This window comes from Oratosquilla oratoria, chromosome 1 (genome assembly GCF_046742065.1).
Source record: "Oratosquilla oratoria isolate Oo_2021 chromosome 1, ASM4674206v1, whole genome shotgun sequence".
In the NCBI taxonomy this organism is placed as follows: Eukaryota; Metazoa; Arthropoda; class Malacostraca; order Stomatopoda; family Squillidae; genus Oratosquilla; species Oratosquilla oratoria.
In genome coordinates this window covers 119,143,731-119,161,877 of record NC_134777.1, presented here as the reverse complement: position 1 = coordinate 119,161,877, position 18,147 = coordinate 119,143,731, and the positions used below count along the sequence as shown (strand labels likewise).

The 18,147-nt window shown below is 37.5% G+C and overlaps 1 protein-coding gene across 12 annotated transcripts in view; it reads right to left on the bottom strand.

The window, feature by feature from the left end:
* Positions 1–18,147, bottom strand: part of LOC143025629 (triokinase/FMN cyclase-like) — a 58,674-nt gene that overhangs the window by 26,152 nt on the left and 14,375 nt on the right. For 3 of the 12 annotated variants that reach the window (XM_076185661.1, XM_076185647.1, XM_076185655.1), the window contains exon 2: positions 176–265. In XM_076185661.1, the coding sequence (XP_076041776.1) occupies positions 176–265 (90 nt within the window). Of the gene's footprint in view, positions 1–175; positions 266–590; positions 651–808; positions 836–1,657; positions 1,700–1,799; positions 1,823–2,132; positions 2,235–6,595; positions 6,724–13,113; positions 13,147–14,290; positions 14,322–18,147 lie in introns of those variants that run through there. The other 9 variants (XM_076185670.1, XM_076185619.1, XM_076185639.1 and 6 more) reach the window with 9 other exon arrangements.

The following is an 18,147-nucleotide window of genomic DNA, read 5'->3' as shown; positions in this document are numbered from 1 at the left end:
AATACACTTATAGTGATGAATTATTTTTAAAGTTCTTCACTACCATAAGCACATTTCTTTATTATATATTGTATAACATATATCATGCCTTTCCCTTTTTGGCTACCTCCCTTGAAAGGGGGAAAAAGCCTTGGTATATGTATGTATGTATGTATAACATATCAAGTTCATTTACCTGATCTGCCGTAATGCACATATTGGGATTGGTTAGTGCAGCCCCTTCCACACGTTCCCGAACACAGTTTTCTGTCTTGTTTAAGAACATCTGAAATATCAACCAAAAGAAATGTAAAATATTGCAGAAAATATATACATACACTGCTACCATTTAAAGGATGTACACTATGTGTAATAGACTATTTAGCGATATCTTTATAATGGTAATAATAACGTGTCTTTACATTATCATGCACATTTACTTCTATTTATTTGCATTACAATGAATTGCTATGGTTTTAAATTCGTTATTTTAACTGTAACATGATTACAGCCAGACAGGTAGTGAATATTACTGTCTCCCAGTTAGTTAGGCCAGATTTTATTTTTCCTGTATAGATGGGTAAGAATAATATTTGAATAACAAGAATCACCATTACTTTGGTTTGGCAGTTTCTGACTAAATATCTGCTAAACATGATACATTGCAAACTGGAATATGTATATATATATATATATATATATATATATATATATATATATATATATATATATATTAACCACAATACACTTCAATTCTAAGCCTCCACATCGAGAGACTCGAGGAAGCCAACATGCAGAAATTGAAACGTGGTATGCACAAGGGCTCAACCTGCACTAACATGTGACAAGTGATAGTGACTTAACCAACTGCACCATTTATTCTTTTGATGGTGCAATTGGTTAAGTTGCTAACACTTGTCACATGCTAGCACATTTCAATTTTTGTATGTTGTCTTCCTCAAGTCTCTCAATGTTGATGGCTTAGAATTAAAGTGTATTGTATATCTGCTCACTCAGTGTTGTAAAGGATATATATATATATATATATATATATATATATATATATATATATATATATATATATATATATATACCTAAGTTAACCCAACTTTAACGAAATACTATTGACCTTTTTCCCGATAAAAACTACGGTGAAAATAACGATTGGCTATAGTCACACCTCTACACAGTCCTATTTATACCGTACTTTGTGTAGCTCGTCAGACAACAAGTTATATTTCGGGTTGGACTGGATATTATTTTAACGAAACGTAACTTATAATCATAAATCACCACCAGGCTATTTTCCCATCAAACCACAACCGTCTGGTGAAAATACCATACGCACTGTAGTCACTGTAAAATGAATAACCAATGTCTTAATTATTAATATGTATCAACTACATTTATAACTGGTAAATTAAAAGAAGAATATCGTCGCTAATAAGTTATCAGTGCCACTTTGCGATATTCGGAGAATACGATATACGGTTAGGTTAGGGTACCGTACTGTAGGTTAGGGTACCACCTATTGCGTACTTACAACGCCATGGCATTATCGTGTTAGTAGTGATGATCCTCGTCATATCCTATATTCTAGGAAATGTAATGTAAGATATGCACATTTGGACTTTATGTAAATTATGATTAATGTTAAGGTCACTTTCCTCGCGCTTACCCCACGCATTCCCTTTTTTTCGCTCATATCAAGAAAATAACTATGAAATTCAAGGCATCTCCCACGCCGTACATCTAAATTTTAGATGTGCGGTATGAGAGGTGCTTATAGTAATAGCAAGGAAGGAAAAAATGTGACGTACGTTGGTTGGTCTGGTCGATTATTACCGATCAACGTTCATGCAACAGCGTCACGAGCGCCTATGTTAATTGGAACTTGAGCCAGGATATCAAAACAATTTTCCTTAAATAAAATCACTTGACGTCCCTCATTTTTTATTTTTCCCGCCACATGATAATTTTGAATGTTTGTTTGTCATTCCAAAAGTGGCCAATTTGAAACCTTGCAGTTTGGGATCTAAGGGGATGATGACACAAATCCGATTGTTTATAATTTACACAAATCAGTGGCGCGCAATGGGTAGCGAAAACTTGGGCGTGGGTATCAATCAGATCATTTGGGGGAAAGAACTTACTGAATTCGGTTGATTTATCTGAACCGAACCAAGTGTTTCATCAGTGTTTACATATTCAAAACATCTTCCTTTATTATAATATTTTTCAGTATACAGTGTACCCCGGGCATCACCAGACACAAATGATACTGAGTCATGAACACAGTAGCGCATGCGTCTTACCAAAACAAAAACCTCAATAAACTATGAGATAAACGATAAACCAAATTAAGAAAAATCATGACGTTTGAAGAGACAAGCGCGAACATTTAAACATCAATAAATCCATATAATCTCGCTCATTACACTAGTAAGTTATACTGGATTCTGGATTCTTAGGAAAGACCACCCGCTTGCGCGGGATCGTTTTTTGTGGGAGGGGAAGAATGTCTGTAAGAAAATGAAAAGACAGTAGCGTATAAAAGAGGGCTATTGTTAAACAATGAATATAATACAGCTACACATCTTACAGGTGGTATGTAAATGTGCCTGGTGCTACTATAGCGTGAGGTCTACCACACTATAGCGTGAGATCTACCTCCCGTTAGTACTATAGTGTGAGGTCTACCGCTGCATTATCCATTCCTCATGGATATCGTACATTTCCACACATTTATTTTAGCGATAAACACATAACTTGTGCATATCCTAGGAATGACATAGATAGGTTAGGTATTTTTTATGTATTTGGGCAGGTCACATGTTTATGGACAGGTGCGGGGAGCGTCCCGGTGGAACGCGGGTCATACAATAGACCTCAGGCTGCACCTGGGAGGCGACATATGGCGGTAGACCTCACACTATAGTAGGACCATGTGTCTTATACTATCGTTAGTGCTAGTTGTGTTGCTTATCTCATTCAAACCTCACAGTAGTAAAGCGGCACGGGGAAGGCAATTAATCAGGAAATGGCCCAAGAAATAACGGGCTGCATCAAGTGGTAGATGAGACCTGTTGGAATGACTTCAAGAGCATAGGTCGGACGTAATAAACCATCATCTTTCCAACGCGCTGGTGAACCACATTAACCAGGAGACATGATTTGCCCAACTAAGAACGAAGTGTTCTGAAGAAAGAACGGTCTCAACAACGAAGGAAAATAATACATAGCAAAAAAATACTATAAACCAGAAAGTAGTGAGAGCATTGCATCCTCTACCCTAGGAGCAGCACCTGAAACCTTTGCCACAAAATACTGTCCCACATTTGGTTTAGTCCATCAACTGAGATGGTGAACCAGGATATGGCGGGAGTGAAAAATCCAGTGCCGACCAATAATTCAGAACCATCCTGAGGGATGCGGCTGGTCTGAGGACAGAAGGAACTATATTTCCCGGAATCCTGCTATAGGCAAAATTCAAACGCTGGGATCACTCTCACGAGTGAGATGAAAAGGGCAGACTAATTTCAAACGCTCAGGTGCAATATGGCGCCTCACATACGTAACCCAAACGTTAGAATCAAAATACCATTTGATATTCAATTATGTTGTTGAGTAAGCCTATCCGAACAAGTTATAATATATTCATTGTCATGTTTGGGAAAATAATTGTGCAATACATATAGTATGTTTTTTATTATCAGATTTATACATGGATACTACCCAATCTGATCAATGGAAAAAAGTCTAATCAGTAAAGCTGTCATCCAACTCCTTTGCTTAATTACCGGTGGACCAAGTACAAGATAGTACGATAAAGGCAAATGTAGTCTCATGACGACAAGGAATATATATATGTATATATATATATATATATATATATATATATATATATATATATATATATATATATATATATATATATATATATTTTTTTTTTTTTTTTTTACAGAAATGTAGTGGCACTTTTGTAAGTGACACACAGGAAACCCACAGTCGGAGAAAATAAACTTCGAATAAAGGACATTCCTATATTTCGGCTATCAACTGTAGCCCTCTTCAGGAAAGTACACAAGCCAGAGGACAAAGGAGACTTATAAGCTACAGAAAAGAGAAGGAATGTGGACAGATGGCATTACTCAGGCGCGGGGTAAAATGGGGTGGCGGAGGAGGGTGAGGTGAGGGGGGGGTTGTAAGCTCCCTACCATCCTACTGACTGCCGCGCGTGAAATGATGTCAGGAATCCACTGCCCTTTAGATATATTAATATTGGGGCATTCCTCAATTAATGCTGATTCAACTATTTTTCTCCTGAAACCACAGTGGGACTTGAACACTAATCTGGCCTTACCCCAGTCGAAAGAATGATTCTTATTTTTGACATGAAGAAATACAGCCGAATTTTCTTGCCCATACCTAATTGACCTTTTATGTTCTGCCAATCTAGTGTTCAAGTCTCTCCCGGTTTGACCCAATAAACCAAATCACAATCTTGGCAGGGCAAGCAATAAACACCAGGTGACTCTACTCCCTTCGGTTTTTGTTGAACGTTCACAATTTGCTTACGCACGGTGTTAGGATAGCGATAGGCAATAGTGAGACGCTCATGAGGAAACAATTTGGTAGAAGAACTGATGGTTTTACTGTATGGAGTTTTTAGGATATCTTTAAAGGAGCGGTGATAACTTGAGGGGACGGAAGTTTTAAAATGGTTGGCCCTATCCTTACTGAGGGCTTGGTCCAGAAACCATGGTGGATATGCCAACTTCTTAAGTTGGCATATCCACCTTGGTTTCTGGACCATGTGCAGTACCCAGCTCCGTACATTCTATTCTAGCTAGATCAGCGGCCTGAAAATCTATTGCGTCTGGCTTCCCAGACATCGACATTTTTCCTGGTGTCCTATTAGAGCGGGGGTCATGATTTGAGTGGGAGTGGAGGAAGAGTAGGGTGGGAGGGATGAGGATGAGTAGGAGTAGCGTGGGAGAGGAAGAAGAGTAGGGTGGGAGGGGAAGGAGAGGAGGTAGATTAGGGTGGGAGAGGGGGAGAAAGTTTATAGTAGGGTGGGAGGAGGAGGAGTAGGAGTAAGGTGGGAGGGGGAGGTGTAGAAGTAGGGTGGGAAGGGGAGGAGGAGTAGCATTTTGGTGAGCTTGGCAACCGTGCACTCCTGAACCATTTACAGATAAGTCTTCATATCTCGGTCACCCTCAATGCAAGGGAAGGTCAAAACGATATAATACTAAGATGCTCCTATACCGCCGCACAAGCAAACCACGTAGGCACAATACTTGGAGAGGCGTTGTCAGCATACAAAGCTCTGACAGGATGATTTCACATCCTTCTCAGGAAAAAAAAAAAAAACTCAAAATGGATTTGTTTGATTACGCTAATACGCATAGCCGGTTTTTGGAATAAGCCATATAGGCGGTCGCCGTGGGCTTCACCAACTAGAAAATGGCGAAAAAGACGAAAGTATATTAATTGATTGATTAAAAAAATTCTGCAATGAGGTGACATTAGTTTGGTGATGAGTCAGTGGTAATGGGGTAATTACGGAATGCGGTGGACCTTATGGCATGGTGGTGTGTGTGTGTGTGTGTGTGTTTTTTATGCGTGTGCGTATGCATGCATGATGTACATGTGTTGGGGAAGGAGAGGTCGCCAAAATAGCTAAAACCGGCCATGCGAATATGAGTATCATCAATCAGTGTGAATATATGGAAAATACGGTCTTGATATATATATATATATATATATATATATATATATATATATATATATATATATATATATATATATATATATATATATATATATGGAAATAACGGTCTTGATATGAAATATCTGAGCTTTCAACCCGAAGGGTAATAATTATCAGTCACAAGGATAGCGAACCCGGACTTTCCTAATGGTGGTTGGAATGCGTTCGACCACTTCACCAAGTAGGCCTCTTCTTCACAAGGTGAAAGTTTCGCAGGTGACATTCGTTAGCTGCGCATGACTTCCATCTTCTTTATAACCTAACTACCAAATCTTGCTTGACAAATTCAGCCATATCCAGACTTAAATTCTGTAGGCCTACTCATAATTTGACGACAAGATAGTTGACATCAGACGTGAGTCAAATTATACTGCCGTACGGGTACCCTATGCAAGATTTTGCGTGTCCCTTTCCCCAAGCCGCAATTTAATCTTTCAGCTGACAATGGAGCCCAGTATTCAGTGATATACATCATTCAATACATTATTTTATTAAAATAATCTGTGTAACAGACTGTCAGTGTGTTAATACCTTTTATTTTATATTTCAATTTTATCTATATGCCTATGGCCTGTTGCCAAGGTACAGTACCAGCCTCAAGATGAAAACGTGACAATGTCACCAGTTCTTCTAATCATTCGTCATTTGTCTTTAGGAAATACCATATAGATTTATGGTGTCATCATATTTCACATTCAGAAATTCATGACAATCTTACGAATTTCTGACAAACTGTCATCTAACACTATCATATTTACTTATCACTATACATACTGGCATTTCACTATTCTAAACATCCTTGAGGTCAGAACTGTTCTACAGCTTAGATTTATCACTACCTACCTTGACGGGTTGAAGGAACGCAGTAGTAACATCGAGAGAAAAAACCTGTAAGATGTGTTCGTTCGTATCTTATCTATTCAGTAATTTTAGCCACTTTATCTATGCGATGATTTTTTTCATAGTAAAGCGGTTTCAAATCATACGGCCTTTCTCCACAAACGACAATAATTGTCATTCATTGAGGCAAATTATGAAAAACTGTAGTGTTGGCATAAAACTAATGGATTAATCTGAAATATGCAACTGCACATTGTTGTAAACTAGTTGAAAGTAGTGTTGGCTTGTGGTCGCTCGAAGTGCTTCAAGGCGCATGCGCTAAAGAAGCGGGAATTTTTCAAATAACCCTGGCGGCTCGTATACTTAAAACAGCTCTAATTACAGTTATATGGTTCAATTTATTTATATTCCCAAAAAGAAGTTAAAGAATATATATATATATACATATACATATATATATATACACACATATGTATATATGTATATATATATATATATACACACATATGTATATATGTATATATATATATATATCAATTTCTGCATGTCTGCCTTTGATGGCTTAGAATTGAAGTGCATTGTGGTTGATAAAATGTATGTATGTGTGTGTGTATATATATATATATATATACATACTGTATATATATATATATATGTATATATATATATATATACATACTGTATATATATATATGTATATATATATATATAGACATACTGTATATATATATATATATATATATATATACATTCTGTATATATATATATATATATATATATATATATATCAAGGACTATTATTACACAGGACGTGCGCACCCAGATCCCTAGGTCCGCTAGCGGAGGCCATTACTTTCTTTGTAACCTAACATTTTATATTGGACAAATATATCAAAACTAGGAACCTAACATTGTATATAGGACAAATATATCAACTATTGACTTATTCAATGCAGTATAAGTTAATATAAACTTTTATAGTCAAATATGAAACTATGTTTAAGGCACTGTTATGCTTTGAAATGCCAATTTTAGCCGGACTTAACAGGTATTATTGTACGAGGTTAGTGGACACCAGGGTTGGCGATCTTTTTTTTTTTTTTTTATCTTTTTAAGAAATATAAAAAAAATGTTTATTTCTTTATTTATTTTCAGATTTTAAATATTGTGGGATTGCTATCAGATATGCGATCTGATTGCTAAAGGACATTTTTAACATATCAATATAAGGAGCAGTGTTATATAGACTGGCCACAAGTATACAAGGAACGGTATAAGCCGTGAGGACAGTATACTCAGGTTCACTCGATTCCTCCAAGAGTTTTCTCCTTTTGGTGACATTTGCTGCATTGTCTGTCACAACACTTCCAATGTGACAAATAAAATCTTGTTCAGCCTTCTTGATCGAATTTTGTACATGTTGTAGAAGATATTCAGCAGTGTGAGGTTTCCTTGATGTGTCTATTATGTGTAATAGACTATTTAGCAATATCTTCATAATGGTAATAATAACGTGTCTTTACATTATCATGCACATTTACTTCTATTTATTTGCATTACAATGAACTGCTATGGTTTTAAATTCATTATTTTAACTGTAACATGATTACAGCCAGACAGGTAGTGAATATTACTGTCTACCAGTTAGGCCAGATTTTATTTTTCCTGTATAGATGGGTAAGAATAATATTTGAATAACAAGAATCACCATTACTTTGGTTTGGCAGTGTCTGACTAAATATCTGCTAAACATGATACATTGCAAACTGGAATATATATATATATATATATATATATATATATACATATATATATATATATATATATATGTATGTGTGTATGTATATATATATATATATATATATATTATTATTATCATTATTAACCACAATTCACTTTAATTCTAAGCCACCGACATCGAGAGACTCGAGGAAGCCAACATGCAGAAATTGAAACGTGGTACGCACAAGGGCTCAACCTGCACTAACATGTGACAAGTGATAGTGAATTAACCAACTGCACCATTTATTCTTTTGATGGTGATGGTAACGACCTCAAATCATCCAAGCAGTGTATTTCAGCCTCTGAGAAAGCAAATAAGATTCTGGGATTGATTGCGCGATCTTTTGATTTCAAAAGTCCATCACTCATTAACAAGCTATATAAATCGTTAGTTCGTCCACATTTGGAATATGCTGTTTCCGTATGGTCACCGAATCTCATTAAAGACATTGACAGACTGGAAAAAGTACAACGGCGAGCCACAAAACTGATTCCAAATATCAAAAATACATCATACGAAAATCGACTTAAGCACATGAATCTGTTTTCCCTAAAAAAGCGTAGACTCAGAGGTGACTTGATACAGGTCTTTAAGATTTTAAAGGGAATTGACAACATCAAAAGTGACAAAATTTTCACATTGAATGAGAATCAGACAAGAAACAATGGTCTCAAACTGTCCGGAAATAGATTCAATTTGGAAGTAGGTAGAAACAACTTTGCCAACCGTGTAGTTAATGAATGGAATAAACTTCCTGCACAGGTAGTGCAATGTAGTTCAGTTCAAAGCTTTAAGAATCATTTAGATAAATACCTAAGTAAGATGCTGTAATGATTATAATTTATGTTATATTATTTGTTTTTTGTTTTGTTATAATTTGTCTGTCTGATTTTCATTTATTATTAGTTATATGTCAATTTATAATCATTTACTATTTACATGTTTGTTTGTTATTCAACTATACCTATGCATTTATTTATGTATTTTATTTGTTATTTTTACATTATTATAGTTTTAATTTATTATTAATATGATATATGTGTATATATGTGTATGTATATATGTATTTTTTTTTTTTTTTTTTTTTTTTTGCATCCGACCTAGATATGGATCAAAAGGTCTCCTGTCGGCATGCTCCGCCTTTGTAATCCTTTGGTTAAGTTGCTAACACTTGTCACATGCTAGCACATTTCAATTTTTGTATGTTGTCTTCCTCAAGTCTCTCAATGTTGATGGCTTAGAATTAAAGTGTATTGTATATCTGCTCACTCTGTTGTAAAGGATATATATATATATATATATATATATATATATATATATATATATATATATATATATATATATATATATATAATGTATATATATATATGTATATATATAATATATATATGTATATATCTATATATATATAATATATATATATATAAATATATATATATATATATATATATATATATATACCTAAGTTAACCCAACTTTAACGAAATACTATTGACCTTTTTCCCGATAAAAACTACAGTGAAAATAACGATTGGCTATAGTCACACCTCTACACAGTCCTATTTATACCGTACTTTGTGTAGCTCGTCAGACAACAAGTTATATTTCGGGTTTGACTGGATATTATTTTAACGAAACGTAACTTATAATCATAAATCACCACCAAGCTATTTTCCCATCAAACCACAACCGTCTGGTGAAAATACCATACGCACTGTAGTCACTGTAAAATGAATAACCAATGTCTTAATAATTAATATGTATCAACTACATTTATAACTGGTAAATTAAAAGAAGAATATCGTCGCTAATAAGTTATCAGTGCCACTTTGCGATATTCGGAGAATACGATATACAGTTAGGTTAGGGTACCGTACTGTAGGTTAGGGTACCACCTATTGCGTACTTACCACGCCATGGCATTATCGTGTTAGTAGTGATGATCCTCGTCATATCCTATATTCTAGGAAATGTAATGTAAGATATGCACATTTGGACTTTATGTAAATTATGATTAATATTAAGGTCACTTTCCTCGCGCTTACCCCACGCATTCCCTTTTTTTCGCTTATATCAAGAAAATAACTATGAAATTCAAGGCATCTCCCACGCCGTACATCTAAATTTTAGATGTGCGGTAGGAGAGGTGCTTATAGTAATAGCAAGGAAGGAAAAAATGTGACGTACGTTGGTTGGTCTGGTCTATTATTACCGATCAACGTTCATGCAGTGTTGCCACTTTTGTAGAGGCGAATTCCCACAGATTAAAGATTTTTCCCCACAGATTTCCACAAACTGAAATTAAAATCCCACAAAAATTCCCACAAAATTAATACAGCATTATTTCATATAAATTTCTTATTGATGAAGAAAATTAAAACAAATTCCTTACAAAAAAAAAGCAGTTACTTATATTTAACAACTATATAAACTTAAAAATTAGGTCTTTCAATTATGACTTCTGTAGACAGCCTGCAGCTACAGTAGGCCAACCAAAACTTTGCAATACAAACATCATAATGACAATAATTAGATTTATAGTTACCTAGTGTCAGTTTCTTACTGCATTAAATCAAGATTAATGACATTCTCCTCCTCCTCCTCCCTAGAACCTTTAGCACCGAAATTTATTATCATGTCATCAGTGGGCTGAAAGTTTACACACGACTGATAATAATGAACCAACCCATACCTTATCTGCAACAATGCCTCTACCGACCTAACCTTTAGACGATTTCTCAGTTTCGAGTGAACAACATTCATTTGAGAGAAAATTCTTTCTACTGAGGCATTTGAAAATGGAAGGGACAATAATGCCAGTACGAGGCCTGAAATGTTTGGGAACATTTTTTGTCCTGCAGAATTTTCCCTTTCATTTACCTCAGTCCAAAAACTTACTACATTACCCAAGCAACTTTTAGGCCACTGCTGAAGACACATTGAACTCCATTCATTTTCAAGACCATCTAGATTCTAGATCCTCAAAGGTAGACCGATACCTAGCACCAATCAGAGCAACAGGGTCTTTAATCTGCGATGTGGCAATGGAAGGATGGAAATTTTTCAACATCATAAGTATCTCAACATTATCAGGTAAGCGCATCTGAACTTGTTTTAAGAGTTCAACCACAAACTCTTTACACCGCTCTTTGATATAGTGAACTTGAGCTACAGTTAAAGAACAAGCAGATGCATATGTGGTGAACTCATATCCAAAGTTCATTGCCTCACATGGCACAACATGATCCAGAAATTTAATTTTGGGTAGGTTTTCATCAGAACATTTTGACAAGTGCTTTCCATTTACTACAATGTTCATTAGATTACGATACATTGCAATGAGATCCTGTGTTAATTTTGTGACATCTGCAGTTTGTGACTGGAAAATCTTATTAACACTAACTATTTCTTTCAGAGTTTTTCTGACAAACAACAAATACAATTTATTCTGGTAATCTCTGTATGCATCAGACAGGGTTTTCGCTGTGTAACAACGTTCTTTGGAAGCACTCAGGTCAAAATGAAACTTTAGAGCCTTCCACTGATCGACAATTATACTAACTGCTTCTAACCTTGCCAACCAGCGTGTGCCTGCCAGTCCCGGCACCTTCTTAGGTACACTGTTTTCTAACACTCTGTATATAGCCTGATACTCATTAGTCCTCTCAGGACTAGTAGAAAACCAATAATGAGTTTCTCTAACTACAAAATCAACAATTATAGGAAGGCATTCAGAATCCTTACTGGCAGCAAGGTGAAGGGAGTGGCACACACACCTAAACAGGGTTAATTCGGGATTATCAACTGTTAAAAGTGTTGAGAGTGAATGAGTTCGACCGATCATCGAACTGGCTCCATCAGTCCCTAGGCCTATCATTTTTTTTTCACATCTAGGCCGTCCTCAGCCAAGCATCTTTTAACAGTTTGATAGAGAGTATCAGCTGTAGCATTTTCTATTGGTAGTAGACGATAGAAAGTGTCCACTACAGACTTTTTACTTGTACTGTAAAAACAAATGCAAAGGGCAAGGCAAGATATATTTGCTTCGTTGGTCTCATCAACCACCAAGCTAAAAAATTGGTCTCCAATTTCATTTCTTAATTTAACAGCAAAAGATGGAGCAATGACACATTTCTGAAGACGTGCACATTTAGTATGATACATTCTGAAATCTTGTAATGTGCGTGATTTCATATCCAACTTAGGCAAAAGTTCACCCAAATGATCCACTGATAAAGCTGAGGCATGTTCAGCTATATAAACTGCTATTCTAAGCTCAGCAATTTTGACTGGATCTCTCTCTATGGGACGCATAGCATCTTTGATGGACCTCTGGCTCTTGCTTGTAGAGGATTTAGTGTTACCCACGTGTTTCTTGCTAAGAGAGTGACCAATCACGGATTTCATGTGCGCTTGAAAGGAATTTCCGTAAACTTTGCATCGTGCTTTGCTTGCATCACCTGGGACTGACTGCAGCCAACCTAAAACCAAGAAGTCAAAGTTCTCTGATAAATATACAATAGTTATACCATTTCATCCTGCGGCAATTTATATTACGACTACATAAGCACTGAGAAAACGTAGATCTAGCCTAGCGTACACCACACCTTGGTAAAGTAAAATTATCCAGCGGTAATCAATTAATGGATATAAGGAAAGCATACATGTATCTATTTGTATATGCTCTTCATCTATTTTTAACAAGGTAACTTAACAGATTCGAAATTTTTGTCTTTACCTTTAAAACGTTGATCATTTTCCCATGATGGACGGTACCTCTGACTGTATTTCCTTGTACTTTTGTCAGTCATCTTGACTATCACTAGCAAATAAAGTAGGTCCTACAAGCACCGGCCGTCTTGCAGACCGGTATGACTAACAGCAGCTGAGCAACAGAGCTTACTGTAGAACTGAAACTGTAGAGTGAAGTAAGCCTCTGGCGAGACTTCCAAAACGTTCCAAGACTCCAACTTGAGCCTGTTGACAAAGGAGTCGAGAGTTTCTACTGGCCAGACCGTGCTCGAACGTATTACGCTTTCGACATATCGCGGTGAGTGTCGACCGTATTTGAACGTATGACGTTTCCGACCTATCGCGGGGGGGGGGGGGGTCGACCGTACTTGAACGTATGACGCTTTCGACCTATCGCAGGGAGGGAAGAGAAAACGTTTTCGCTTGGGCTGTCTTCATTATTATGAAGTAGTCCTCCTCCTCCCCCCTACCCAATCCCTTCCGAGTGCCGACTAAACGAGTGATGGAGTCAGATGGACGCGTCCAGGACGCGTGAGTTATGAAACGGACCAAACTATGATCCACCCTATTCCCAGCTTACCCATATTATGTACCACAGAATTAGTTCCAGTATTTAAAACTGACTGATTCAACACAACCTAGTTATGTATTCCAACAATACTTCTTAAAATTCTCTTATTTATGGAGAATCTTAGTTATTTGTCTGACAAATTGTTGATTCCATAGAATTTCCCACAAACTGTATGGATTCCCACAAAAAATTCCACAAATTAAGAACAAAATTGGTCTCCCCACAAACAGTCCCACGTCAGATCATTTGTCCCACAGATCTGTGGGAAAATCCCACAAAGTGGCAACAGTGCGTTCATGCAACAGCGTCACGAGCGCCTATGTTAATTGGAACTTGAGCCAGGATATCAAAACAATTTTCCTTAAATAAAATCACTTGACGTCCCTCATTTTTTATTTTTCCCGCCACATGATAATTTTGAATGTTTGTTTGTCATTCCAAAAGTGGCCAATTTGAAACCTTGCAGTTTGGGATCTAAGGGGATGATGACACAAATCCGATTGTTTATAATTTACACAAATCAGTGGCGCGCAATGGGTAGCGAAAACTTGGGCGTGGGTATCAATCAGATCATTTGGGGGAAAGAACTTACTGAATTTGGTTGATTTATCTGAACCGAACCAAGTGTTTAATACCGTGTTTCATCAGTGTTTACATATTCAAAACATCTTCCTTTATTATAATATTTTTCAGTATACAGTGTACCCCGGGCATCACCAGACACAAATGATACTGAGTCATGAACACAGTAGCGCATGCGTCTTACCAAAACAAAAACCTCAATAAACTATGAGATAAACGATAAACCAAATTAAGAAAAATCATGACGTTTGAAGAGACAAGCGCGAACATTTAAACATCAATAAATCCATACAATCTCGCTCATTACACTATACCCTATGCACTGAGATCTGGCCGTTAGGGCGGACCACTGGGAGTTCCCCTGTGGTGACACATATAATTATTTTATAGTTTTATTTTATTATATAATTCTATTTTATAATTTTATAATGTTGCCTCATATGATTATATTATAATTTTTTGTCACACACCACCACTGAGATAAAAATCAAAGCAATGTTTTCTATACAAAGGTTTCGTTTCTTTAAGTGTAGATATGGCATATGTGCATGCGAGAGCGACGTTGCCACTACATCTAATCTCTGGCCCCGCCCCCCTCACACTGCATTCAGAAAACATTGCATCCAGACGCACGTTCTCGCCATGGATGCCCATATGTGGCAACACCGGGAAATATCCTAGCCCCGCCTTATCGGCCAATTCTCCTTGCGCTGACTATAGTAAGTTATACTGGATTCTGGATTCTTAGGAAAGACCACCCGCTTGCGCGGAATCGTTTTTTGTGGGACCCGAAGAATTACAGTAAGAAAATGAAAAGACAGTAGCGTATAAAAGAGGGCTATTGTTAAACAATGAATATAATACAGCTACACATCTTACAGGTGGTATGTAAATGTGCCTGGTGCTACTATAGCGTGAGGTCTACCACACTATAGCGTGAGATCTACCTCCCGTTAGTACTATAGTGTGAGGTCTACCGCTGCATTATCCATTCCTCATGGATATCGTACATTTCCACACATTTATTTTAGCGATAAACACATAACTTGTGCATATCCTAGGAATGACATAGATAGGTTAGGTATTTTTTATGTATTTGGGTAGGTCACATGTTTATGGACAGGTGCGGGGAGCGTCCCGGTGGAACGCGGGTCATACAATAGACCTCAGGCTGCACCTGGGAGGCGACATATGGCGGTAGACCTCACACTATAGTAGGACCATGTGCCTTATACTATCGTTAGTGCTAGTTGTGTTGCTTATCTCATTCAAACCTCACAGTAGTAAAGCGGCACGGGGAAGGCAATTAATCAGGAAATGGCCCAAGAAATAACGGGCTGCATCAAGTGGTAGATGAGACCTGTTGGAATGACTTCAAGAGCATAGGTCGGACGTAATAAACCATCATCTTTCCAACGCGCTGGTGAACCACATTAACCAGGAGACATGATTTGCCCAACTAAGAACGAAGTGTTCTGAAGAAAGAACGGTCTCAACAACGAAGGAAAAAAAATACTATAAACCAGAAAGTAGTGAGAGCATTGCATCCTCTACCCTAGGAGCAGCACCCGAAACCTTTGCCACAAAATACTGTCCCACATTTGGTTTAGTCCATCAACTGAGATGGTGAACCAGGATATGGCGGGAGTGAAAAATCCAGTGCCGACCAATAATTCAGAACCATCCTGAGGGATGCGGCTGGTCTGAGGACAGAAGGAACTATGTTTCCCGGAATCCTGCTATAGGCAAAATTCAAACGCTGGGATCACTCTCACGAGTGAGATGAAAAGGGCAGACTAATTTCAAACGCTCAGGTGCAATATGGCGCCTCACATACGTAACCCAAACGTTAGAATCAAAATACCATTTGATATTCAATTATGTTGTTGAGTAAGCCTATCCGAACAAATTATAATATATTCATTGTCATGTTTGGGAAAATAATTGTGCAATACATATAGTATGTTTTTTATTATCAGATTTATACATGGATACTACCCAATCTGATCAATGGAAAAAAGTCTAATCAGTAAAGCTGTCATCCAACTCCTTTGCTTAATTACCGGTGGACCAAGTACAAGATAGTACGATAAAGGCAAATGTAGTCTCATGACGACAAGGAATATATATATGTATATATATATATATATATATATATATATATATATATATATATATATATATAATATATATATATATTTTACAGAAATGTAGTGGCACTTTTGTAAGTGACACACAGGAAACCCACAGTCGGAGAAAATAAACTTCGAATAAAGGACATTCCTATATTTCGGCTATCAACTGTAGCCCTCTTCAGGAAAGTACACAAGCCAGAGGACAAAGGAGACTTATAAGCTACAGAAAAGAGAAGGAATGTGGACAGATGGCATTACTCAGGCGCGGGGTAAAATGGGGTGGCGGAGGAGGGTGAGGTGAGGGGGGGGGGTTGTAAGCTCCCTACCATCCTACTGACTGCCGCGCGTGAAATAATGTCAGGAGTGCACTGCCCTTTAGATATATCAATATTGGGCATTCCTCAATTAATAATGATTCAACTTTTTTTTCTCCTGAAACCGCAGTGGGACTTGAACACAAATCTGGCCTTACCCCAGTCGAAAGAATGATTCTTATTTTTGACATGAAGAAATACAGCCGAATTTTCTTGCCCATACCTAATTGACCTTTTATGTTCTGCCAATCTAGTGTTCAAGTCTCTCCCGGTTTGACCCAATAAACCAAATCACAATCTTGGCAGGGCAAGCAATAAACACCAGGTGACTCTACTCCCTTCGGTTTTTGTTGAACGTTCACAATTTGCTTACGCACGGTGTTAGGATAGCGATAGGCAATAGTGAGACGCTCATGAGGAAACAATTTGGTAGAAGAACTGATGGTTTTACTGTATGGAGTTTTTAGGATATCTTTAAAGGAGCGGTGATAACTTGAGGGGACGGAAGTTTTAAAATGGTTGGCCCTATCCTTACTGAGGGCTTGGTCCAGAAACCATGGTGGATATGCCAACTTCTTAAGTTGGCATATCCACCTTGGTTTCTGGACCACGTGCAGTACCCAGCTCCGTACATTCTATTCTAGCTAGATCAGCGGCCTGAAAACCTATTGCGTCTGTCTTCCCAGGCATCGACATTTTTCCTGGTGTCCTATTAGAGCGGGGGTCATGATTTGAGTGGGAGTGGAGGAAGAGTAGGGTGAGAGGGATGAGGATGAGTAGGAGTAGCGTGGGAGAGGAAGAAGAGTAGGGTGGGAGGGGAAGGAGAGGAGGTAGAGTAGGGTGGGAGAGGGGAAGAAAGTTTATAGTAGGGTGGGAGGAGGAGGAGTAGGAGTAAGGTGGGAGGGGGAGGTGTAGAAGTAGGGTGGGAAGGGGAGGAGGAGTAGCATTTTGGTGAGCTTGGCAACCGTGCACTCCTGAACCATTTACATATCTCGGTCACCCTCAATGCAACGGAAGGTCAAAACGATATAATACTAAGATGCTCCTATACCGCCGCACAAGCAAACCACGTAGGCACAATACTTGGAGAGGCGTTGTCAGCATACAAAGCTCTGACAGGATGATTTCACATCCTTCTCAGGGAAAAAAAAAACTCAAAATGGATTTGTTTGATTACGCTAATACGCATAGCCGGTTTTTGGAATAAGCCATATAGGCGGTCGCCGTGGGCTTCACCAACTAGAAAATGGCGAAAAAAGACGAAAGTATATTAATTGATTGATTAAAAAAATTCTGCAATGAGGTGACATTAGTTTGGTGATGGGTCAGTAGTAATGGGGTGATTACGGAATGCGGTGGACCTTATGGCATGGTGGTGTGTGTTTTTATGCGTGTGCGTATGCATGCATGATGTACAT